Genomic DNA, 26,140 nt, shown 5'->3' on the forward strand with positions numbered 1-26,140 from the left:
TCTTATCATCTTTTTCCATTTTCTTGTGTTTGCTGAGAATCACCATTGTTGGGCTTAAGAAAATTCAACCAAGTTTCCTTTGGTGCATGGTGAGGTTTTTGAACCCCGTTTTTAATTATTTTTATGTTTTTGAACTAGTTTTAGCTTAATCTACTTAGCTCGGGGGTTGAATTGTAAAGTTATAAAAATTTTAGTGTTTGCGATGAATTATTTAATAATATTTGTGAATTTTTGATAGATTATTAAGTATAATTGTTAGATAAACATGTTTTGTTAAGTAATTTTTATGAATTTAAAGTTTAAGGACTTAATGGTGAAAATAGTAAAATTCATGGTTAATTTTGTGAATTAGGAAAGTTAGGGACTATTTGGAACCTTAAGAATATTTTGATATTATGATATTTTATTTTATTGGTTAAATTATAAGATTTAGATTTAGGGGCTAAGCGATAAAAAGTTAAAATATTAGGGGTAGTTTTATAATTTCACGTTAATATGGATTATCGGTTTGAATTGGGTAATTGTAGTCAATTAAAATATTTAATTGAGTTAAATTATTATTTAGATCAAGAAAAGAATCGACCGGACTTGAATCGAGGAAAAGCAGAAGTCTCAGGTTAATTCTCAATTTTTGTTGATACAACTATTGTGGTCAAGGTAAGTTCATATGAATTTTATATTTATTAAATGTTATTTTGTTTGGTTATTTGTTAATATTATATTATTTACAATTGATTTGGTAATAATTCGATAATTGAATACTTGATGACAAAAGTCTCGTTTGAACCTAGAGAATGTTTAGGATACAAATGACATGTCATTACGGATTATATGTTCGGGTGTTGGTCCTAGGTGTCCTACCGATGGCTGAGGTCTTGCATTTGTTGTAAATTCTCCACAGCTCATATGAGCAGCATCGTGTAGCTAACATCCCGACCCCCAGCTCTTGTGAGCTTGCTCATTTCACAGCTCTTGTGAACATTATTGAAAAGGTTGTGGTTATATTAAAAGGTATTCCCAAGTATCCGATGTTATTCTATACGGTTCAATGGGTAAGTAAAATAATGGAAAGGTTTAGATATGAAATTACGGATATCGATGGTTTTATGAAATGGTAAAATGAGCTATGAAAACGAATGAATAAGGGCATTAATCATATATGTGAAATAATGTGAGTAAATGTAACTCGTTTCATGTTGCATCCTATGTTTCATAGATGATGAATTGTTAAGTTATTTACTAATGATGTGAATTGTGGTGTTTAGGAAAGTCAAGTACTATATGATTTAATGAACATGATTGAACGATTAAATATTAAAAAACGAGAAGTTTAAGTTTCTCTTATACGAGCTTACTAAGCATTAAATGGTTATGTAGTTGTTTTCCTCTATTTTATAATCTATCGGAAAGCTCAATAGGTTAGAATCATGTCGGAGCCTATCACACTATCCGCCGATCATTTTGGTAGCTTTTGAACATTTTGGTTGCGGTTATAAATGGCATGTATAAGGCTCATATCATATGTAATAGGTGTATTTGTATATGCTTGGATACTTATTACAAATGTATTAAGCTTGGTATAAACTTACTTGTGTATGTGCCTTTAATCTTGGTGTGAATATGTTCATATAAAGTTGTTTTGGTATTTGGATATAAACCTTATTTAAGTGTTTGAATCATAGTAGGAATGAATGTGAATGAATAAGAAGAAATAATAAGTTTGATATGAATTTTATATATGAACTTATAAATTTGAATGTAAATTAGTTGATGTGCCATGTGAATTGAGGTTGATAATTGAATTCTGGTGTCAATGAGGACACATTGATTAGGCACTTAGATTGATTGTTTTGGCACGTTTTAGGCTTGTTTAAATGTGTTTTTAAAGTATGGAAATGGTTTTTTTTTTTTTGGCTTGGTACTAAGTTTTGGATGAAAGTATGCATTGTTTTTGAAGCTTTTTAAGATGCACACAGCTTGAGCTTATCCACACAGCCGTGTGTGACACACAGCTGAGCAATATGTATGTTTATCATATGTCCTGCTTCAAAGAGCCTGCTACTGTATGTAACTTTTATTGGAATGGTGGAAATGCTGAAAGGAGGGACTGGTTATGTAGCCCAAAGGGAGCCTTAGGAAAACCAGGCTTATGAATCAAGCCTGACGTATTTTAATGGAACAAGTTAAATTGTTCAAAACACTATGGTACAGCAAATATAGTTTTGATTGGGTTGAATCCAAAAAGTCAAGCCTCTTAAGTTTGGAGGAGTATACTACATGGAAGGGACTTGTGTAGATATGGCACCAATTGGCTGTTCTGATGTCAGATGGGCGCCTAAGAGAATGGGTCAAGACAGTTGCGAATAAGATTAGTAATGCTACTGGTTTGAGTGTAATAATAAAAGGTGGAATATAAGTAGGCTGTCAAACATTGTGAACATTCAGAAATAGCTTTGGGTATGGAGTTGATACTTGAGGGAAAACCAGGAAGAAACACTCATCTTTTTTATTACTCGTCAATCGCGACGACATTGGAAACTTCATTCTTTGAATGATTGTTAGATGAGCTACAAACCCAATTATGGCACAAGGGCCTGAGATAGATGCATGTGATGTATAAGGCTGCTTGGGTGGGCGAGCTTGGGAAGGAGATTTAAGGCAAATCAACTTGGACAAACAGCCGGAGCAGAATGTGTTTGAACCAGCATACCATAATTGTGTTGCTTTCATTTCATATCTAGGGAAACAGTTAATATGCGACGGCATAACATGGTATAATTCAACAGGCTGCTAACTGCACAATTGCAATACCTTGCAACACACTTCACAATTACAGAGCTCCTCTTATATGCGAAGCTAGTGAAGAAAAGTTTTGACACAGACACGATCCTTCAACCATTGATCCAAGGTATTAGGAAGGAGGCTGAACAATGGAACACTAAATTTATGAATATTGCAAATATACCATCACTTCCATCACCTATAAGCGAGGAGTTTTACAAAAGCTATAAAACCAAGTTAACATCATAAGTTAGCCCTAGTCGCAAAAACCACATGTTCCTAATACGTACATAGGTTGACCAAAGTCATATATTCAGGAAACTGGTCCTAAGTAGTCACCTTCCAAACTCACCAACGCCTGAAATTCCCTCTCGGCCTCCATCCATTTGGTCCCAATCACAATAAATCTAACGATCACATCTTTATCAATCTTTGAGTGTTTGTCGTTCATAAATATACCATTCTCCCCGGGCACATAGTGGTAGTCAGGCATTTTTATGTGAGACAAATATATGTTTTGGACTGGTCCACACCTCAAAAACACTCCATGTTTTAGTATCTTATGTACAACCCCTTGCAGAATCTCTCCTCTGTACATCTTGAATGTAATTCCGCTGAAGACAACAGGGAAAAGCACATCCCCTGTGTTCTGTCTAACTCTGCCCTCGCCAATGCTCTCTAGGGTTGTTACAGCCATGAAATATCCGCGATCCTTGGTGGCCTTCTTGCAAGCAAATTCATCCATAAGGCGGATCACTATTGCCTTTTTGAGCATCAAGCCTTTGGCATCCAAGCTGTCAGCAGGAATTATGACATTCCAGGGCATCTGCACCTTGAGAAACATTCTGCAGAAAACAACATTAAAAACAAAAACAAAAAAAAATGAAACTCACGATGAAATTAATGTCCTTAAGAGCCAAAAAATGGTATACCAATCTTGAAGAATTCAAAAACCGAAAAAGGTTCACCTACAACTTAGTTTTCAACCACTTAAAACATTACCCAATTGTAATGAATAAACCCAACAATGCCCGTTTCACATGATCACTAATTCTCAATTCCATAAACACTGATAACACCAAACCAATAATCAAACATGAAGCAACAGAAAACAGAGAGTATTAATGGAAAACCATGCCATTTCCTTCACAAGAAATTGAAATTTTCTAAACAAAACAAGGTGAGCAGATTCAGTAGGCTCAATGAGCCACAACTCATAACTAAATTTTCATAGTCATTGACAAATCGAAACATTACCATTGAATTTCTTCACAAACAAGGGAAACCCTTTTAAAAGCAAAGTAGTTCCAAACGAATGTGTATGATTAACAAACTCCCAGATGTGTTATACCTATGTCGCTCTGACTCATCTCTTTTTTTGTGTGTGTGAATTATCCATGTTTGCCATACATCTGAACAAGGGTATGGGATCATAACCTCAAATGATCCTCCAAATGTAAGGGAAAAAATAAGAAAAAAAAAGTGAATATATCATGCATATATGGGTGTGGGGTTCTGAACCTCCAATGGTCCTCCAAATGCATGAAATATTTGAACATACCGCGTTGGACACGTACCATATCCGGCTATCACACTCGAGTCCAAGTAACATTGATCTAAACTATCATCATTACATTACATGCCCGATTAAACAACAACAATAGTGATAATCCATAAACACAAACGAAGGCAATTCTCAGATCCGCATCCACACATACTACCAGGCAGAATTCGTGATTAAATCCTGAATATAGACTCTCACCCAACTAACCAATCTTCTCTAAAGAAAAACATCAACTTAATTCAATACAGAAACCAAAACATAAACTCCATGTTAACATCCTCTTAATATTAAAACCCACAATTTTATCATTAAAAAAAATTCAAGAAACGCAAATGAAGAGAACTCAACTAGTCGAAATCACAAGCCATTCGGAAACAATCAAAGAACAAGAAGAGAACCACCTTGAAAAACTTTTCATCTGTTCAATCGAACATGCAATAGAATCAGTCAAAGAAAAGCCCAATGGAAATCACATATCTTGAACTAAAAATGAAATACTTTAAAAAGAATCAAAATTAGGAGAACAAAAGATTCAGAGCAAGACAAGGTAAGTGGATGAGGTTATAACAAAAATTGCAGATTAGAGGTGAAGCAAAACTAACCTGTACAATAAACAACGAAAGAGTGCGAGCTGCTAAAGAGTGAAACTGGTAACGACCTGTCTGCTGTGGAGTTAAGAGTAGAAAGAAAAGGAAAAATGATCTTCCCTGCCCTAACACTCTAAAATTGGGTTTAATTTGTAAAAACGATAATGGACCTTGGACATGGGCCTATTTTTAAAAGAATGTCACAAATTCCGGTCTACTGTATTTCTCTCTTTTTTTTTCTTTTTAGTCCCTAATTTTTTTGTTTTATATCGATTTAAAGCTTTTTGCTTTTTCCTTTGAAAATTCAAGTTAGAATTATAATTCAATCAGTTTATTCTTGATTCAACCCTACTATACGTAGACGTATAGTTACCCATCAAAAAGCAATGAGGGTGTACTCAAGAGGTGACGTAAACGTTTTATTCTTGATGAGATTTAAATCCCTAACCTATATTATTGTTGGGTATATGATACCATTGGAGCTTCTTGGGAATGCCAATCTGATTCCTCAACAAATCCATCTATGATTTGACGAAAAGAAATTCCCTATAATTTTTTATCTACATTGCCAAGCAGTGATTTAAATAATTTACGTGGAGCTAATATTTTTAAGTTAAAAGCTCTAAGATAGAAAGAAGGGTAAAGTCTAAATTGCAATCGCGAATTTATTTATAGAAACGATGGGAAGTGTCACATGCATTACATAAAGCATCACTTTGGTTGTAAATATGAATTTGATAATATTTCAAAGAATTTGACGATTTAGATATTACATAACAAATAAAATACGTGAATAATTTATAGTTGTCTTTTTCATCATGCCTATCATATTTAAAAGAGTATAATCAAGAGATTTGTGCAAAGTCTACTAAAGCTTAATACTTTATTCAAATTATGTACAAGCCTAATAATTTTTTTAATTATAATATACTTTTATTTTTAATTAGTATTAAACCTAAACTTTAAATATAAATAGTTTAAATATGAAAATTAAGTTATTTTTATTAGGTAAAAAGTAAGACCCAAGTTGAATTTTTAACTGAAATAGAGTTTAAGCTCTAGAAACAAAACTTGAATTTAAATTTAAATTCAAGTTTTGCTCGAGTTTTTAGTGATTACATTTATCAACTTCTAATCAAATAAAACATTCTGATAAACATCATAACTATCATAATAGTATTCATTATATACCTTACATAAAAGATTACATCCATAACCATAATCTAAATCATTTATTAGAAATAAAAGATTACATCCATAACCATAATCTATATCATTTATTAGCATTCTACTTTATTCGCAAGCTCAACATAAAGATTAATATAATTTTGATCCCTAAACTTAATAATTAGATCCATTTTAGTATATATATATTAACTTTAGTAATTAAACTTGCCAATTACGTTCACTTAATCCCTAAAATATTTAAAATATATATAAAATTTAATAATGTAACACTTTAAAATTATGTCATATCATTACTTAAAAAATTGAATCTAATGACATAACACAATTTCAAAGTGCCACGTTATCAAACTTTTACACTCTTTCAAATTTCAAATTTAGTAATCAAAATAGATCCAAATACCAAAGTATCAAAATAAACTTTAAAAAAAAAAAAAGTAAATATCAAAGTGGGCCAAAATTCTACTGAGGAAGCCACATGCTACTTACCAGAGCTCTTTTAACTCGTTCCAAATCCATAAATGTCGAATACAAATGAGTCGGTCCGAGTATGCAATTTTTTTCCCTTTTTTTTAAAAAAAAAATGTATATATTTGAAAGCTTAAAATCTCAAACTCAAGTTTGAATGTATGGCGAGTATCTTAGGAAAAATGAAAGCCAGGTAACATAGCACCAAAGGCTCAAAACAGCTGTACTTGGCCATGGTATGGTTTCCATCTCATATACACAACTCAAATGTGATTATGTAAACATACAAAGAGAACAGAGTGATTTAAAGATGCCATAAAGAAGGATGAAAGCAAATCCAGTTGTTTTCTCTTACAAGGGAGTGATGAACTTATATTCACACAAACGGGCTGATGCATATTTGCCATTTTCTCCTACGTCAAGCTGGATTTCAAGTCAACGCTTTCTCCTACTTCAAGCCGATTCTGGGTCGAACTACAGCCTATGCAGAAGACTTGGGTATCTTATACTGCTTCTTGACAAACTGGGATGCCTCTGAATCAGCCCTGTGGCATAATATTCTCAGTAGAGTCTGGTTATCAGCACCTAGTTTGCCACTTGAAGATCTCAAGTCCTCCACCAATTCTCGAGTCTGCAAATGATTAAGTCCAAAAAAATTAACATCATATCTCCGATAAATTTGAAAAATACTCGTTTGCAGAAAATCTAAAAGATAGTCCTTTGCAGGAAAAAGAACTGGATTAAAAATAAATAAACACTGAAACAGGAGATAAATGTAGTCACTATGGTCAGAATATTTTTATTTGTTATTAAACTACCAGGTAAGAATTTCTCATTTTCTTAATCTTTCACCATAGCACTGGTAGCCTATGTTTCTAACTTTTTTCATTTTTCTTTAAAGATCCTGGTCCGACATCTGTGCTCAATGGATATTGGACATGAATATGGGAAATATAACCCTCCAAAGACCATCCAAACACATGGAATGACTTCAAAAAAGTAAAACATACTCGTATGGGATACATGCTCGTATCAGGCACTCACCCGATATTAAGATAGCTAGTAGCAAATGTACCTCCCACCATTTTGAAAAGGGAGATTTGAGACAATAATAGTCAAAGGCAGCATATCTTACCTCCAATCCGTGCAACTTTACAACAAGCCGAACACGAGCAACTTGATTTTCAACGACTCCTCGAGGAAGTCCGTCACCTCCAGAAATAAAGAATTCCTAAGTAAACATTAATGTGAATAGATCAGTGTCAAATTGTGTCAAATTGCACACAATAGAAAATGAAATTGAAGCAGCAAGTCCAATCAGTTTATAGCACCTTTCGCCAAAATTATTGTGAAGGAATGATTTTATTGCCAACATAAAAATGGTTCATCTAAAGGTCTAAGTTTTTCTAAACAAAAAAAGGCACTCAAATCAGGGGAGAAAAATATACAAACTTCTAATACTGCAAAATCTATGTTCAATATCATTAAAATCACATCACCATAACATTGTTAATTTGATTTAAGCAGCCAGTCTGATGATCACCTTTAAGATCTCCAGATCCTCTTCCAATAGCTTCGCATCAGTTGGGTAGAAAACTCGTGACGGGCCTCCGTCTAACAAAACCCTGAGCAAGCCTTCCTAAAAAAGAAACCATTTCGATAAATAGAAATTCAAGGAGCAGTTAAGATTTTTTGGGAAGAAGCAGGTTTCGGGAAAGACCAGTGATGCTTGAAGAAGACTTGTCACTACCCGATCCCTAAGTGGCTCCACAATAATATCACATAGTTGGTTTAGTTCCTGCAGAAGTTTCAGCGACATTTCAGCATCAATTATCATACATATTTAATAAACCTATATTATCACATCAATAAATCTATATAACAATTTCATAAAGAGCAAAACAAGTTGTTTCACCCACTCAAGCAATTTTTTTTTTATTTTGAGGGAAAAAAGGACTTACCACATCAAGTGGTTCAATAACTGCTTCCAACCTAGATTGAGAAACACTAGGTTTATACAAGTTCTCAATAAATGGCTCCCTTAGATCCCAGAAAATAATTTTAGTTCCTGCAACAGGCAGAAAGCACTTAATCAGTGATCAATTCTGTGCCTTAAAAAAACAAAAAGGTATTACCAGTAAACTCCCGAATGCGGTCAATAGCAGCATTTATATCCTTCCTGCTTCCATCAAAGGTGCCTTTTTGGGTTGAACTTTTAGATTTATCATCCATGGATTTCCCTACACAAAAAGTGGGTAATTTCAGTCTGACAAGCAAAAGGTCAAACTGCTTCATTACTGAACAGTTAGACCAATTGAACATATACAGATGGCAAATATATATATAGCATGCAGATCTGTGAGAATTACAGTGGAAAAACTCCACCATGTGAGATATGGACGCTGGTCTATCCCCAAACAATAGCCAAAATCAAGAATTTCAACCATTTGAAAAACATTCCAATTTAGGCAGTAAGAAAATGCTTGTCAACTATTTGGGGAAGCAATCAATTCTCCAGACCAAGTTTAGCCAACTATTTTTCTTTTCCATTTCCATTAGCTTTGAAAGTCAAGCAGGCTAACCCTTTCAACAAAATATATTAGATGCACAATATAAAGATGCAAGAGCAACATGCATAGTCTTATTACTGAAATGGAAGAAAATAGATCATGTCAGTATGGACTTCAGATACATACTGATATAGATTTTTTCAATGGGCATTTTCCTTGTCCAGTGTTCCCAGATACTATCTTCCAACTTGTTCAGTTGATTAATAGCATACTGCCAATAGCAAAATTCAAGTCAGAATATATTCTGATAACAACACCAGCAAATAAGTCCCAAAATGAGACAGTACATGAAGGGAAACAGAGAGACCACCAGATTATGATTTTAGCACAACTTAAGGGATGACTTGGAAGGACATGATTATTGGTCAGGAAGAACATCTGATTTTGTTGGAGAAAAGCATCTTTCTAAAGCAAGATTTGAAAGATTGTGTTTTAAGCTCTCCTTATTCTCTTTTTTCTGGCATGTTATCCATACTCTCGTTTTTTTTCTGAACAGAATTTTGTAATAATATTATAACACTATAATGTATAACAGTGTCATAGCCAGGAAAAAAATTAAAATTTAAAATCAGTGGCATATATAGACATATATCAATCCACATTATCATTTTTATACATTGTATTACTAAAGAAGCTCTAAATGTTTTAAATATTCAAAATTGAGTATATTATTTCAAGACTTCAAATAAAGAAAAAAAAAAAGAGTCTGGCTACAAGATAGTATTTCCTGCAATCATGCCTAAAAATAATCATCCATGAAATTTCAAGTTAATTGTGTACCATCTGAAAGCTACTTTTTCAATTTACGAATCACTTCCAAAAGCAAAAAGCAGAAAGCATAAGATGTATATGGATTTTGAACATAATAGGCAAATATTTTTGATAAGTTAGAAATAACAAATAGTAACATACATAATAGAATGCCTGATTTTCTTTATTGCTGCAATTCACATTTTAATCAAAGTCACATGCATTTTCCTTTCTTTCTTTTTGTTTCCCTTCCGACAAAATACGACCATATTCACAATACAAAGTACAAAGACCTTTGAAGGTTTTCTTGAAAACTACATATTTACTCATTGTTATAATATCAATAGGAAGGTGAAAAATATACTTATTTGACCCCTTTTTTTTAGCTTTTTCTTAAGTCTAATGAGGATGATATGGGAAAATAATAAAAACTCTTTCCTAACATCTATATATAAAATTAACTTTTCTAGAGTTGACCCCACTCAACACATTGTAGCTACACTGTTAATATCACTTAAATTTCTACTCAAACAAGTTCATATGTTTCCCACTTATGGGTATCTAGTTCAACTGCTTTTCTATAGAAGGCTAGGAAGGGTGACTGCAAATCAGCAGATTAATCGCCGCTTAAGACTTGTTGGAGATATTATAAGATTATTACTTATCAATATGCCACAACTTAGCTTTTCTGGTTTGATAAAAAATTAAATTGGCAGAGTACATAAAGTAGGCCTTACAAACACAAGGAAAATTTAAATGATTCTTCCACCAGTTATAATGAATCATAGGAAGATTATTTCGACCATGGAACAAGTAGCAACTACTGAAACAGGAATATTAATTAATCAATATTGATAAAAATAAAAAAACCACTTCAACCAATCCTATGCACACCCCTCCCTCCCTCCCCTACCCCCCAAAATAGAAAAAGTAGGAGAAATAAATAAAATCATCCACACACATTTTAAGCACAAAATGAAGCTTGAACTCACATATAAAGTGTTTAACTGAACACATAGGGTTGGCGTTGTCAGGACATTAATATTGCTGGACCTTATCTGATCTGGCAGCCGAGAGTCGAATAGCTCCTTCTTCACAAAAGCCTTTATTCCAGCTTCTCTTCTATATCGGGTGAGAACAGGTAAAGGTGGAATTAGATCATCTTTGCTAGCTGCATTTGTGAAACTGACACATCAAGGTCTGCATTGGAGGGAATGCAAAGAAAAAACAGCAGAAAAAAGGATAGAAACAGATTGAAACCTCAAAAAGAACTCAAAATATCAACAGCAGCAAAAGAGATGCAAAAGAACAATGCCATACAGATTTCATTGTTGTTGAGGGCAGAAGGTGAAAGAAAGAGCTCGCCAAAATGAAGCAAGGTGCAAAATGTATTTCTATTTTGTGTTTATGGATGTCTGTTTGTGTGTGTGCACACATATATAATAAGCTTAGGATATATAATGATGATAATAAAATCTAAGGAGTGGTCTAATTTATCTACAAAACATGAAAAAAATTGTTAGCCAATATTCTTTTTTTATGCCTTTCACCTTATAGAAAATTTGAGCTGCCATGATGTTATTAATATAATCAAGCAATTAATAACCTAGAAATCAACGGAGAAACGAGCACACATAAACCAGAGATTTTAGATTAAGCAATTTCCCCAGAGTGGAGAATGGAAGAAAAAGAAAAGAGAGGAATATAGCTATCTAGCCTACCCTTTTTATGTTTTATTGCTTTCTTAAATAGAAGGGACAGAAAATAGATAGAACAGAATCTATTGACAGTATCAGACCAATATCCAAAGAGAACTTGTACTTCATCAGGGAGGAAAAATAAAGGACACAGCACTATAATGTAGGAATCTGAGGATGTCCACTGAAATCAATAAAGTTGAAGATTACAGCACTGAAGTGTAGTCAGATAGTCAACCAACAACATATAATGTTGCCAAGATACTGAAGTGTAGTCAGATAGTCAACCAACAACATATAATGTTGCCAAGATACAAGGATTAACTGATTTAAGAGTATTTCGTTTGATAATAATTTCTGGATTTATCCAAGACTACCATCCATGTTAAGAAGGGATGGTCCAAAAGCACTAAAAAGTACCGACAATGCTCATTCCATAATAAACTTGCAGAATCCAGATGGCCGAAGATATTATCAGCAGTGAATATATCATAAATCTTCCATCAACCTCTTTAGGTCCAACTTTTCACTCAAACTGAGATACAATGCTTATTCACAAGTTTTATGCAACAGTTGTCAAATTGAAGCATGATATCTAGAGTCCAATTTTTAGCTTCAGGTCATAATCATCTAGCTGCTGAAACTTACCTAGTATATCATGTCATTCAAGCCGCTTTCAAGGGGACATTAGAGGTTGGTCCTAAATTGTTCCATGTTTTTAACCAGTCTAATAAGGCTAACAGATCCAAGGAAACGTTCAAGGTCACTGATGTAACTCCAGTGGTTATTTTTTCAGTTCTATTTTACCACAAAATAGAGGGAAAATTATATCGACTACCATCAATGCAATAGTTTCTTTCATATCAATGACAAAGAGGTCCATCAACTTAGAATATTATATACTGACCTAAATTATCCACAATATGATTTGCATATACTTGAAATGCATTATCAATGCCACGAAATAAAGCATTCAGTTCTGTAAGCCTCATTGGAACTTTAATGCCAAAAAACTGATCCACTGTCTGCACCCAAAAACAGAAAGAAAGTAGAATATACTATTAATATCTCCAGAATGAAATAAACATCCATATGGAGAAAAAAGATATAAAAGATACAAATCTATTTTCAAAATTATGAGATTCCAGATTCCAAGAGCCTGAGAAAAATGTTCCCTAACTGATAGCAGTCAAATATTTGTTAGAGATATTAACCAATGTCTCCCATTTCAATAATATGAAACTCCAAATAAATAAATAAATAAAACTAGTGAATCATCAAAATCCATACTATCACCATTTACCATATTAACAACCAGTTATGGGCTAAGACTGAACACAAACAACACATTGATTCAAGTCTGGAACAAAACCACTCATCTTTTGTAGTAAAATATTCAATGGTTCAATTAGTTGAAACAGATAAAGCAGAGATCATAGCTGGAGCTAATACTCTGGGGAGATAAAAGCAAACATGTCAGTGTAAATGACAATAAATTTAGATAATTTTCCAATTTCCTTTTGCTTACTACCATTGTAGTTCCTAAGTAACAGACAGAGTTCGCTGAGAGCATATAATGAAATTATTCAAATCTATTATATCTTGAGATGGTCCAAGTAGGCTGGTACTAAGCAAACCTTATAGATTCCAAGAGGATTAAAAGCCATCTTATAAGGCAAAATCATAACAGCTACACCTGTTGTCCGAGGACTGTGATACAGACTCTAAATGGATAATGAATACCAAATTTGACACCACATAATAAAACCACCTATAGCAAATGTCTATAAGTTTCAGAATTTTATTCATAGATTCTTTTTTCTTTTTCTAATTAGCAAATAGTAGAAGAAGAAAATGCATAAGGGATGAATGACTGCAAGTAGACAGACAATATAAGGAGGATACACAAGAACTATCCAGAATCTGGTGATTAAAATGTATAGTTACAAACAAACTAAAGGATGATTGCAAGTGTAAAAGTTTGGGACATGTGTAGACTTGTTCCAAGTTATTAGTTCTGATAACTTTTTTCTAGACAGAGTGAAAAGGTTTTCCATTGTTTTCTAACAGAAAAATAGGTTTTGAATGGTTAAAACTGAAAACATGTTAAAGAGAGGGAAAATAATGGAATATGATGAAAACAACAAAAGCTGTTCTCACTTCTCAGAAGTGAAAGGGTTATGGAGAATAGTTTCCTTGAGATTATTTTAACAAATAGCGAACCACACAATGTTCAGAGCACTGAAAAATAGCAAACTAGAGGAGGAATCCTGATAAATATCATTCATCAAATAATCAACTGCTTCATTTAAACAGATTGGGAATCTATTGAAAAAGACACTTGAATCATACCTCCTCAACGATCCTATAAACTTCCACAATCGAACTCCCATGCCGCTGTTGAGGTGATATGGGGTCCCATCGCTGAAAAGAGAAAATAAGCTTTATCAACACTGAAAGAATCAACCAAGATACAAAAAATCTGCAGAATATACATTTAGCTAATTATAACAAAAACTTCCTATGAATTATGGAAACAATAAACTTCTGACAAAATCAGGTCAAAGCAACTCAACTTGAGGAGAACTACCATTCTGCAAAACATCACAACTAAATCTACATTGCAACCATTTCAGTTTGTTACCACACTCACATATTTCGTCAATTCTTAAATACTTTTTCAACTTTATTAGATCTACCCTGGATTGGGTTCATGAAACATTATGTACCACAAGGGTCCATGTTCATTAACAATATACCATGCCTGAATACACTAGCTTTATGCTTTTACCTCAATCAATTGTTAACCCCACCCCACCCCACCCCACCATTAGAACAGTAAATAGAAAAAGCTGTTAAATATTATATGTTGCAACAACAGAAGCAAGAAGGACAATAAAGAAGAATATTCATTTCTAAATCAAAGAGGTGAGAGAGAGACAGGTGGCAAAACAACAAAAGAAAGGGAAAGACATGGCTTTTGAAGAGAATAAAGAAAATCTTGTTTACCTCTTGTTGAAGGGTTCGCTCCACCCAACCTACAATTCGTCCTAACTGTGAATTAATCCATCGCATCACCACTGTTCCAGAAACAGATTCAATCTGGAAAAGGAAAAAGAATATGGATCTTAGGGGGGGGAAAGGAAGAGAAAATAAATATGTACGCACTATTCTGACCAGAATCTTTTTCCTATCAATATTAACTGGTGGTAATGAAAGAAAAAAACTACTTCAATCATATAGTCCCAACGGAGAAGCAACATCATTATGTACTCAAAACAGCAACAATGATGGCTGCCCAAGCATGAACAAACACCTATATTTAGCCTTGAAGTAGCCAAATGAAAACCTATAAACAAAGTTGAAACTATTCTTTCCATAATTTCTAACTAATTAGTTATTCAACCACATTAAAGAATAAGAATCAATTGCAGCTTTTATAAATACCTGAAGAGACATGAATGAAACACTTTCAAGTTCAACAAAACTCATCTCCAAGGACCAAAACAGCAATCACTACCATAGTAAGTCTTTACTATGTTAGGAATATTTCAGTCAATCAATCAAAAAATACATATCAGGCTTTAATTAATTGCTGCTTCTGTTATTTTTCTTTATGAGAAGAAAAGAAGGGTGATACAAAACCAAACAAGTTTTTAAATAATTAAAAGAATTCTTTAGAAAATGATAAAAGGAATAACTTTCTTTCCTTTAATACCGAACAGTTAACTGCAATTACTTTTAGACAATTTTTAATAAAAAATGTCATGTTGAAATCATATGATTTTGTGCTTTAATTAATACACTACATATTCTTTTCTTAAAAATTTTGCGAGCAAAAAACAGCAACCAAACAAAATCTGAATGACATCACCGGAACAACTACCATAGTAAGTCTTTACTATGTTAGGAATATTTCAGTCAATCAATCAAAAAATACATACCAGGCTTTAATTAATTGCTGCTTCTGTTATTTTTCTTTATGAGAAGAAAAGAAGGGTGATACAAAACCAAACAAGTTTTTAAATAATTAAAAGAATTCTTTAGAAAATGATAAAAGGAATAACTTTCTTTCCTTTAATACCGAACAGTTAACTGCAATTACTTTTAGACAATTTTTAATAAAAAATGTCATGTTGAAATCATATGATTTTGTGCTTTAATTAATACACTACATATTCTTTTCTTAAAAATTTTGCGAGCAAAAAACAGCAACCAAACAAAATCTGAATGACATCACCGGAACAACTAAGTATAGGAATTTCACCATGTGAAAGGTATTTCTTTTATCAGTTTCAATTCTAAAGACTCAAAGTCTCTCCTAGCTATAGAAATCTATTCAGCTTGTTATTATTAGAATAAAAAATTCGGGCAATAAAATCCAGCTATCTCACCTGGTATGGGTTTAGCTTCCTGAAATGGATCTCCACATTCTCACCTTCACAAGCAGACTTTATGAGGTCCAGTATATACTGCTCAAGGTTATCAGCAGCGGGAAATACAGATACAACATCCTCAGTCAAATGTTCAGCACTATCAACAAAAGGTTTCTGGATAAAATAAGTCTCATTAAGAACTCTAAGTTAAAAGTAACAAATAATCAAGCTTATGAAGTACTACAATTGAGCTAGATAAACTAAAACATATATGGAGTTGGTATGTATCAGCTTACCAACTTGTTCCCATAAAACTTGTGTAGAAGTGAAGCTGAAACAATAGTTGCATGTGGATGCCTCCGACATAATATTGGCATAAACATCGTTGAATCTTTTTTCAGAAGTTTCTTGACCTCCTCTGCAAGCAATGCCAAAGGATGTTCGCCCATTGTGTCTGATTTATCAACAGCTTGCAATATCTGTCCAAAGCAAACAAAAATGCTCAAACTTGTCATGCCTTCATGGGATGGAAACAAAGATAGCATGAAATTTTGAAAACTTGTGGGTTTAATTTACTTGTAAGAAAAAGCTTCAGGAAATACAAAAGCAAACACAGCAGTTGTTCATGAAGTTAAAGTTGAAACATTGTCATTAAAACTTTAGCTTCTTGAGCATGACTTGAAGTTTTGGAAAAATATCTTAGGGTTGGTTTTCTGACTAAGGTATGGTTTGATAAACTGAAAAATTAAGAACTGAATTTTTAGTGCTGAAATTTACAAGTACCGAATTTATATTAGAAAGAAGTTTGGTAAATTAGTAAAAGCTAAGTACTTAACACGATTATGTTGTTTGATAAAAGTAAATCTTGATTTTTGAAAATTATTCATTTCTTAATTTTAATCTTTTAATATAATATTTTATATTATTTTGGACAGTTTTGGATAAAAGTTAAAATGGTAATTTGAATGTCATTTAAAAAAAGAGAGAGAGTTTTTTGAAATATATTTTTAAAGATAATAAAATCGACTAAACATTTTCAACATTAAGTGATAAGTAGCTATTACATACTTTATCTTATTCAGCACTTTTGTTGAAATTTTTATATTAAGTAAAAATTAAAATGATTATCAAACACATTTGAAATATTGAATGTTCAAAATTTTCATTGGTTTATCAAACATACCCTAACTTAATTTTGACTCTCAAAATAGGAAATGCACATGGATAAATGATTTATGAATTAAGTTGGATTATGTGCACAGGAGGGATGATTAGTTTTGTTCGAATATGATATGCTCAAATTATTTGTATAGGTTAATCAAGTAAGCTATCATGGAGTCAGATTTTCACATGCTTAGATGTTAATGCTTGCATCAAAAGAAATAAATTATATAAACTAGTTTGCTACGGTGCAAAATTTCAGCATGATTTTTCAATGAAAAATAATTTATTTTGGTCAGTCTTTAATGTTTATCACGCACTTGTCTTGATTTTAAGTCATATAAATTCCATTCTTCAGGTTGTTTCACTTACGTGCTATGTTACAGCAGTTTATACTTATGGTCACCTTGAGGAGAACAGGTATTTGAGTTTCATCCTACAAAATTATAAAACTAAGATGCATTTGAACATGCTCACGCTGTCTTCAATGCCAGAACCCTGGTTTGGGCAATAAACAAATATGTACGGTAGTAAATCCGTTTACTACAGGGGTTATACAAGCCATGCACCTATAGTAGGCATAAAATTTATCAAGGTTAACATATGATTCCTATGGTAGGAGGAAATCAGATGCAGATAAAAAGGAAAAGTCTTGTGAACCATAATGGATTTCATGTTTTAAGTGCACTATCATATTTATTCTGTTATTCAAAATATTCTGAGCCTTTGCAGTTATCTTTGTCTCTCTTTGGCATCTTGATTATGATAGGCATAGAAATGTATGAGTTAGAAAAATATAAACATTGGGCTAGCACACTTACCCTAGCAAATGAATTCTTAACTGAAGAAGATATATATAATTCTATCTGATCTCTATCTGAGACAGTGGAAGATTGCACAGGCTGCAGAAAATATTGAAAGGTAATTCTCAATACTCAACAGATAAAAGGAAACAACAACATAAGAGAACTAGATACAAAACACAGGGTATCTTGGACTTGCTCATATGAAGTAAAAATGCAAACTAAAGAGTAGGTGTACAACATACAATATCAGATTCTTCCAAAAGAAGTCTTCTAACAATCATTGCAACTGTTACTATATCCTCCATTACCATTGATCCCTACAAATCAAATGATAAGTATTACGATACCGACATATCCAAAAAGTTCTCTAAGAAATAAGGATAATAAAAGATCATTATAAAGATACATCGTGAAGCAACAAACAGACCCAAATTCAGAATAGCTAAGAAAACAAATGTCAAGTTGCTTGTATATATGTACCCAAGTTTGCATGTGTGCACGCATACAGATATTATTGACATTATCGGCACAAGGTCTTAAAGCATTTTAAAAAAAGAAATATAGACTTTGAGCGCTTCTCATATCTTGCCTAATTCTTAAACAAATACATTACTATTTCCCTAAAAGATATAAGCAGGGCCGCATAAACACACCAATGGCTGTTGAGCTAAATGAAAACTGTCAAATGTTTGTCCATCCATACTTAGCATTAAGCCTAAGGTCAAAAGCTAGAAGCCAAAGTCATATGGGAAATAAGTTATATGATATCCACACAAAGCTCCTTGTTGACCCTATTTAAAGCATGCTAAACACTTAAATAGCAAAAGATGATTCTAGACAAGTTAATATGGTAGTTATACCAGAGTAGACAATTTATAACATGATTGATTATTAGAAGCAAAGAAATTTCAGTTATAGAATTCAGTAAGTTAAGAAACATTATCTCCAAGCATAGTTTCCATTACAATCAATCAATTAGCATATATTTCTGTAATATGCTGTAAAAATTTTGGATCCAATGTAAGATTCACAATGTGCCGAAAATACAAGAAAATCAGAAAGAAATTGTGAATGCAACATGAAGAAATGCTGCAAATAAGAGAATCAAAAGGAAACAAAAGTTATGACAAGGCATGTACAAAAGTTTTAATGTATAAAATTGCATCATAGAACAAATAACATATACACAAAACAAGCATTAAAAAGAAATTTTCTTATGAAGAACAACTAATATAAATCGCATTGTTATCTAGATGTATCTCCATGAAGAATTAACCAAACCTCAGCAAAGATCAAGTGGTAGTCTCCTAGTTGCTTATCAGCCCATTTCTGGATGGGAGATAAAAAGGATTGTAAGAAAGAAACATCACGAGAGCCCTCTTCGCCATCAACTCTGACATGCAAGCTTTTTAAGTGTAACCTCTCCTGTGGGCCTCGTTGTTCTTTCAACGGTATTTTCTTCAACTGGTCAATGGCATGTCGCAAAATCCCTTGCTCACTTGTGATAACATACTGTGATCACAAAATCAATATCTAACACAATATCAATAGAAATTCTAAAACATGGGATGAAGTAAGTCAATCAGTGGTACCTGACGAAATAAAATCCATGCATAGCAAGTGTAGTGGATGGTCTCTGTTATTCCCAAAACTCGCCAGGTTGACTTTAAAAGCTCAAGAATTTCTTCCACTTCCTACAGTACAATAGGCGAAAGTTAGTTCCACTGTGAACATATTTTAGCTACAACAAATGATGTTATCCTTTTCAAAGAAAACTTTTAGAATCATGATGATTATTTTATTAATATCCTTACAGTATATATACGAATTCTACAGATTACAAGATTCCAGTCAAACACTGACACCTATGTCCAGATAGGTACTTTATAAAAATTAGCCAAAGATAAAAGGGACAGGGAGGCAGGACAACACATCAAACTTATCAATCAGTAAATTTTAAATTGAATGAAAGAAACAAGACAAACAAGTTGGAAACTTCAGACAACAGCTTCTGTGGTATATTGTCAAAATTGGTAACCAATAAAGTACCAACCTCAGTCAGCTTTCCCTCATCTAAAACATCAAACACGCTGACAAGCAATTTCTCATAAAGTCTGACATTCAGATGATAACCATCTGCCCAGTGGCATACTTCCCCGGTTAAGTCACCTCGGGCTGGCCTCTCAGCAAGAGGAATGGCGATATCTCTTAGAGATTTCAAACTTTCTGTCCTTTGGACTTCACCAGTAGAAGGTGGAAAAGCCTAACAAGGGAAGGAAAAATTCAAACCAAGATGATAATGAACATAAGTAATAGGAATACCAAACCAAGTGAGCTAGCTCAAAATAACATAAACTGAAATATGGTTAACCACCGAAGCTAAGTAGAGCTATTATACACAAGTAGGTTTTTTTAAGAATAATGCCAGGGAAAGGAAAAGTACGGTCAAATCATTAGAGAAACCAATGCTAACAGGTTAAATAAGTCAACCACATTATAATGCCACGTGATATCACAATATACAGCATAATAAACCATCTCAATGCTGAGACAATAAAAATTACCTCAGATTCCTCAATCTTTGCCAAAAGAATCCTAAACTCACTGGTCTTGCGCCCAGATTCCCCAAATCCAACAGCAGGGTGATTAACAAGACCCTCTGCCAACATGTTCAACTACAATGCCAACCGCTCAAAACATTATTTGCCAAATATAGACTCATATCGATAACATTGCATTTTGATGTAGAAGAAAGCTTGAAAGGCCAAGAAGGAAAAAGAGAAGGACACAAAAAGGGAAAATATTTACCTGCCTTTTTTGCCACCTTATATATGCTTTCTTGTCAGAAAATTCTGTTCGTGAAATACAACACAATAATTCCAGGGGAATCAGTAGTGTGTCCATCCTTTTTCCAACTTTCCCAGAAAGAGCATTAAGCAATCCTTGTCTTGTCCTAATGTCCATTGCCTCAGAAATCTGTATAAATCAATATTGAAATGGAATACCTATTAGGCACATAATCAGTTGGTAAAGTGTTGGACTTTTAGTCCAATAACCAAGGATCAAACCCAGGTAATCTCAGGGATCCCAAAAAGAATCAAAGAATTATAATATAAAAATAGTACAACTTAATGTTACATAGATGTTAGCATAAGAAAAAGTAACTGTAGAAGCATTTTATTTAATCCATTGAAAGATATCTAGAAAACAGTTTGCATCTTACAAATCAGAATTACCATCTTTGAGCAGAAAAGAGAGAATGCATTACAAAGGGGGTCAAACAAGGCTACTAACAAATGTATCATAATAAATCATCTACTCAAAAACTAAGCTGAGAAGATTATTATAGAAATCTTATGCTGCTAAGAAAATGTGTACTCACAAAGACATTGTTATGCGTATGTACAGATTACAGAATTTCCAAATCAAAGCCTTTGATCCCAATCTAATGGTAAAGAAGCCAATCATGATTCTAGTCTTTTACTTAAGATTAAATAGACCCCCCCCCAAAATATTCCATTTCAAAAAATGAAAAGGTGTAAACAAAGACTTCAGGAAAATATTCAATGCAAAATAAAGGTGGCCTGCCTCCACATACAAAGTTCTAATAACATCTAATGCTTCGACAAAAAACCTTCCTCTTCCTTAAACTCATGGGAGTATTTCTTTTTCTTTTTTCTTTTTTTTTTCTTTTTTTTGGGGGGGGGGATACTGTTTTTGAATGCCAGATGGATTTTCTCACCGGTGTACACCGTTAATACTGCTCCCAAGGTCAATACTAATACACAACATCCACCACCTCTACAATCGTTCATATGTTTGAAAGCCCCTGGAGATGTACAGTACATCCTCACAATTTACTACTCCAGGAAGGAGAGAAGATAATAAGGTGAAGGCCAGAAAACTTTTAGAAATAACTGTACAGGTTGGACCAAATCAAAGTCATTGTGGTTTAAGTGTATGGAAAAGCAAGTTAATACTTTCCAGAATCACTTATGGCCACATATACCTTATGCCAGCAAACAAAAGAAATCGATTATCTTTAAAGGAAGAATAACAAGGTTATGACTTCTGCAATTGCACCTTTGGGTGAATAAAGTTATGTTGTCACTAATTTCTACTTTCAAATTGTTTTACACAACAAATGTGTATTGAATCATAGAACTTTATTCATGCATCTCAAAATGACAGCTAGAAAATTCTTCATAGGATATCCCAATGTAGAAGAGATATTAATAAATGCAACAATATGATTGAATTAAGTTTTAAATACCTCCATCTGGACACGCATCGTTTCCAATAAACCAACCAGTCCAGATGCATTTTGAGACTGCGCCACAATATTCTCATTTTTACTCCGCCCAAGCTTCTTCATCAACTTGGACCGCTTATCTTTCTTCTTCTCTTTTGATGGTACAATGAGACCCCTGATTTATAGGTGAATTTTGAAGAAAGTGAACACCAAGAAAAAAGAAAATAAAATAAGGTACAAAATATTTAGGAACTTCGTATAAAAGAACATCAACAAGTCAAAAAAGGGAAACCCACCCAGAAGCACCAGCACAAGCTAAAAGAATTTCATATGCAGTTTCACGGAGATCATCATCTGTTATACCTGAAACAACAAAGTCCTCCAAATTAATTGCATACTTATTGATAAAATAACACAAGAATTGCAACTAGATAAGAATACCCATATTGATCATAATATTAAAAACTCAAAAATACTTCTCATTTGACATGGAACCCCCCGACAATAGTCATCATCGTATAGCAGCATAAGAACATTTTTATTTACAAGGAAATGCAGAGCTAAGGAAGTGACATCCATATGCATGCTCCAGCTATTGGCTGGGCCATGCATGTTTCCAGAACCATCATTACCTGTAGCAAAAGAAGGCAACTTCAGCATAAGATCTCCAACATCATTTGGATTCCGCCTTGAAATTTTGAGACTATTAACTTCCTCAAGATCATCATCATCCTCAAAATCTTCAATGTCATCCACAGTTAACTCTTGAACTTGTGTGGAATCAAAAGACTCTGATCTTGATACAGTTGAAACAACAGGCGATGGAGCAAAAACAGGTGCTGATGGTGTTGGCATTGATATTGAATCAGGGATAGGTGGTGGTGCCCTTCTTGGAGGTGAACCTGAGAATTCAGGATTTGTAACCAAAAAGAATTCACCAGCAGAATCACCACTATTCTGAAAGAAAAAAAGAGATTGAGATGTAAAAGATAAGCAACCAAAAGAAAATGTATAAATGCGTTTTAAAACCATCAAACAATATCTAGCAGACAATTTATAGTTAGATTTGTGTTGCTCTGACTCTTCATTTTTCTTTAAGTCCTTGCGCCCAACACTCATGTCCGATGCATATTTGGACATGGGTGTTAGCATATACCTCCAAGACCCTCCAAATACATGGAAAAACTTTAAAAATAAAAATAAACCTAAACATACTCATGCCAAACCCATATCCAACACTCATCCTCAAGTTCAAGTAAGAAGTAAGATAGATTATATTATTACATTTTATTCATATCAAACATCTTTATTTTCCAAAAATGGGTCACTCCAAATAGCAAATGAATATGGTCCCATTTTTAATCAAAATATTGACAAATGGAGTAAACCAACAAATGAAGAAACTAGTAGCAAAATCAATGCATGCCCTTGTGTCTGTCCATAATTCTTTCAACAAAACTGTAGCCATTATTTTAGATCATGAATACCATGTTTGCCTCGATCTTAAACTTGAATACCCTAGATCAAACTCCAAGCCAAGGCTCATCTTGTTGCTACTTACTAATTTCCTATTCGCGTTCTGCTCCCTAAAACTTGTCAGTATAGATTATATTATTATATTTTATTCATATCAAACATCTTTACTTTCCAAAAATGGGTCACTCCAATTAGCAAATGAATATGGTCCCATTTTTAATCAAAATATTGACAAATGGAGTAAACCAACAAATGAAGAAACTAGTAGCAAAATCAATGCATGCCCTTGTGTCTGTCCACACTTCTTTCAACAAAACTGTAGCCATTATTTTAGATCACGAATACCATGTTTGCCTCGATCTTAAACTTGAATACCCTAGATCAAACTCCAAGCCAAGGCTCATCTTGTTGCTACTTACTAATTTCCTATTCGCGTTCTGCTCCCTAAAACTTGTCAGTATAGATTATATTATTATATTTTATTCATATCAAACATCTTTACTTTCCAAAAATGGGTCACTCCAAATAGCAAATGAATATGGTCCCATTTTAATCAAAATATTGACAAATGGAGTAAACCAACAAATGAAGAAACTAGTAGCAAAATCAATGCATGCCCTTGTGTCTTTCCACACTTGTTTCAACAAAACACTAGCCATTATTTTAGATCACGAATACCATGTTTGCCTCAATCTTAAACTTGAATACCCTAGATCAAACTCCAAGCCAAGGCTCATCTTGGTGCTACTTACTAATTTCCTATTTGCGTTCTGCTCCCTAAAACTTGTTAGTATAGATTAACAAAAAATGATGAAATAAATAATTAACTAAAATACAACATCAATCTCAGCCACGTCCTTAACTTTTATAACTCTTCCAACTATTATGTACCTCTATTTGCTTTCTGCTTTGCTCAGCAAAAGACAAGTAACGAAATCAATAACAAAACAACACCAAAAATAGTGCAAAATATATGATGCAACAGAAGTAAATTATTACCATTTGGGGTAACCCCGTATGATCATGGTAATCTCTAATAGCTTCAGAGAGATCCAACATTCCACCTAAACTTAACAAAATAGTTATCATCAAAATTTAAAAAAGAAAAAAGAAAAAAAGAAAAGAAAACTAATCTCATATTGCATTACAAGAATCCAACAGAAACAGAAAGAAATTTTTGCTCCAAACAAACCTTTTTTAATGCAACTTAGCACGTAATCAATACTAACTTGATCCAAATCTACATCATCGAGCGTAACAGCACCGGGAGGCATTACCACTTTCTTAATTAAGCTACCGGAAAGTATAAAATCTAACAGTATTCGCCTGTCACGCCTGTAACGCTGTAGAAGCTCCACAGCACTTTCCCTATTTCCAACAAAAACACAAATTTCAGTAAACAAGCTGCATATTAACTATTTTTCCTATAAAATGTAGTACAACGTGAAAGCAAATCCGGAAAGCAACACTAGTTCTAACAAGATTGCAATACATAAAGAATCAAAACACAATGACTCTTATTTATTCAAATAAATTTCAACTTCCATTAAGAAAAAGAAAGAAACGTTGATATTTTTTAGACTAAAATTAGGGAATGAACTAGAAGAAAAGAAACTTACTCTTCCATGGTTCAGGAACTAACAATCTCTGCAGAATCTAATAACAATGTAATTGCAATTTTAATAAAAAGAAGATTAAACTGAACCAAATCCACAAAGAAAAATGTAGGAAAAGTAAGAGTAAATCGAAGAAAATTTTTTGTTACTTTGAGAATGAAATTGAAGAGATCTGGAAGAGTCAAAGGGAAGGGGCATTAAAGAGAAGTAAAAAATGAGGAAATGAATTGAATTTGAAATGGTCAGTATATAGGGCGAATGTTGATTCCTTAAAGGAGCGAAGCGAAGCGAATAGCGAATGGTGGGTGAAGTAAATCTGAATTCTGAAGTTTAGCTATTTTCTTTCGTCTTCGTGGTTGGTGAGATGAAATGTCGAAAATGACCTTATGATTTTATCTTAACTAATAAACACTTCGACTTTTAATTATTATTTTTATTATTTTTAAGATAATTATGACATTGATAGTCTGTCGTGCAAGAACTTTGATTTGTATTTATTAATATTATTTAATTAAGTAGAAAGTGAAGGTATAAATTATGATTTATTGTATTCTTAAAGGAAAAATAGGTTCAAATATGGGAATCAACGTTGTTAGAAAAGTTAGTCACACCTCAGCCCTTTAAAATAAAATAAAAATAAAATTTTAAATTAATAATGGTAAAATTATATTTTAACCTTTCAAAATGATAAAATTTTAATTTAATCATCTAAAATTATAAAGATATAAACTATTAAATGATAAAATTCCATTTTAAAGATTTATCACGAAATTTAATTTCCATTATCTTAACCAAGATATGTATAAATATTAAAATTAAGTTGTGAGTTCAAATTTTACACACTTTTCTTG

The 26,140-nt window shown here is 33.0% G+C and overlaps 2 protein-coding genes across 4 annotated transcripts; both read right to left on the minus strand.

Annotated features, from left to right (window-relative positions):
• Positions 1-2,775: 2,775 nt before the first annotated feature.
• On the minus strand, positions 2,776-5,089 carry LOC105770546 (DNA-directed RNA polymerase V subunit 7). 2 transcript variants are annotated; one of them, XM_052629956.1, is made up of 3 exons: positions 4,948-5,043; positions 4,694-4,763; positions 2,776-3,626 (listed from the first exon to the last, which is right to left on the minus strand). In XM_052629956.1, the coding sequence occupies exon 3, from the start codon at positions 3,623-3,625 to the stop codon at positions 3,095-3,097; it is 531 nt and encodes a 176-aa protein (XP_052485916.1). In that variant the 5' UTR covers position 3,626; positions 4,694-4,763; positions 4,948-5,043; the 3' UTR covers positions 2,776-3,094. The 2 variants fall into 2 exon arrangements, with proteins under 2 accessions (XP_052485916.1, XP_012447249.1); XM_012591795.2 differs by lacking the exon at positions 4,694-4,763 and having other exon boundaries at positions 4,948-5,089.
• A 1,669-nt stretch (positions 5,090-6,758) lies between these two features.
• LOC105770547 (protein unc-13 homolog) lies at positions 6,759-25,605 on the minus strand. Of its 2 annotated transcripts, XM_012591797.2 has the most exons (27): positions 25,439-25,604; positions 25,293-25,329; positions 24,866-25,041; positions 24,673-24,737; positions 22,830-23,154; positions 22,494-22,560; positions 22,219-22,372; positions 20,754-20,921; positions 20,510-20,620; positions 19,999-20,208; positions 19,538-19,639; positions 19,227-19,457; positions 18,188-18,262; positions 17,961-18,041; positions 16,275-16,457; positions 15,997-16,152; positions 14,612-14,704; positions 13,955-14,026; positions 12,510-12,627; positions 10,898-11,076; positions 9,282-9,366; positions 8,721-8,825; positions 8,547-8,653; positions 8,306-8,383; positions 8,129-8,224; positions 7,721-7,816; positions 6,759-7,216 (listed from the first exon to the last, which is right to left on the minus strand). In XM_012591797.2, the coding sequence occupies exons 2-27, from the start codon at positions 25,298-25,300 to the stop codon at positions 7,067-7,069; spliced, it is 3,291 nt and encodes a 1,096-aa protein (XP_012447251.1). In that variant the 5' UTR covers positions 25,301-25,329; positions 25,439-25,604; the 3' UTR covers positions 6,759-7,066. The 2 variants fall into 2 exon arrangements, with proteins under 2 accessions (XP_012447251.1, XP_012447250.1); XM_012591796.2 differs by having other exon boundaries at positions 25,293-25,605.
• Positions 25,606-26,140: the final 535 nt, after the last annotated feature.

This window comes from Gossypium raimondii, chromosome 5 (genome assembly GCF_025698545.1).
Source record: "Gossypium raimondii isolate GPD5lz chromosome 5, ASM2569854v1, whole genome shotgun sequence".
NCBI lineage: Eukaryota > Viridiplantae > Streptophyta > Magnoliopsida > Malvales > Malvaceae > Gossypium > Gossypium raimondii.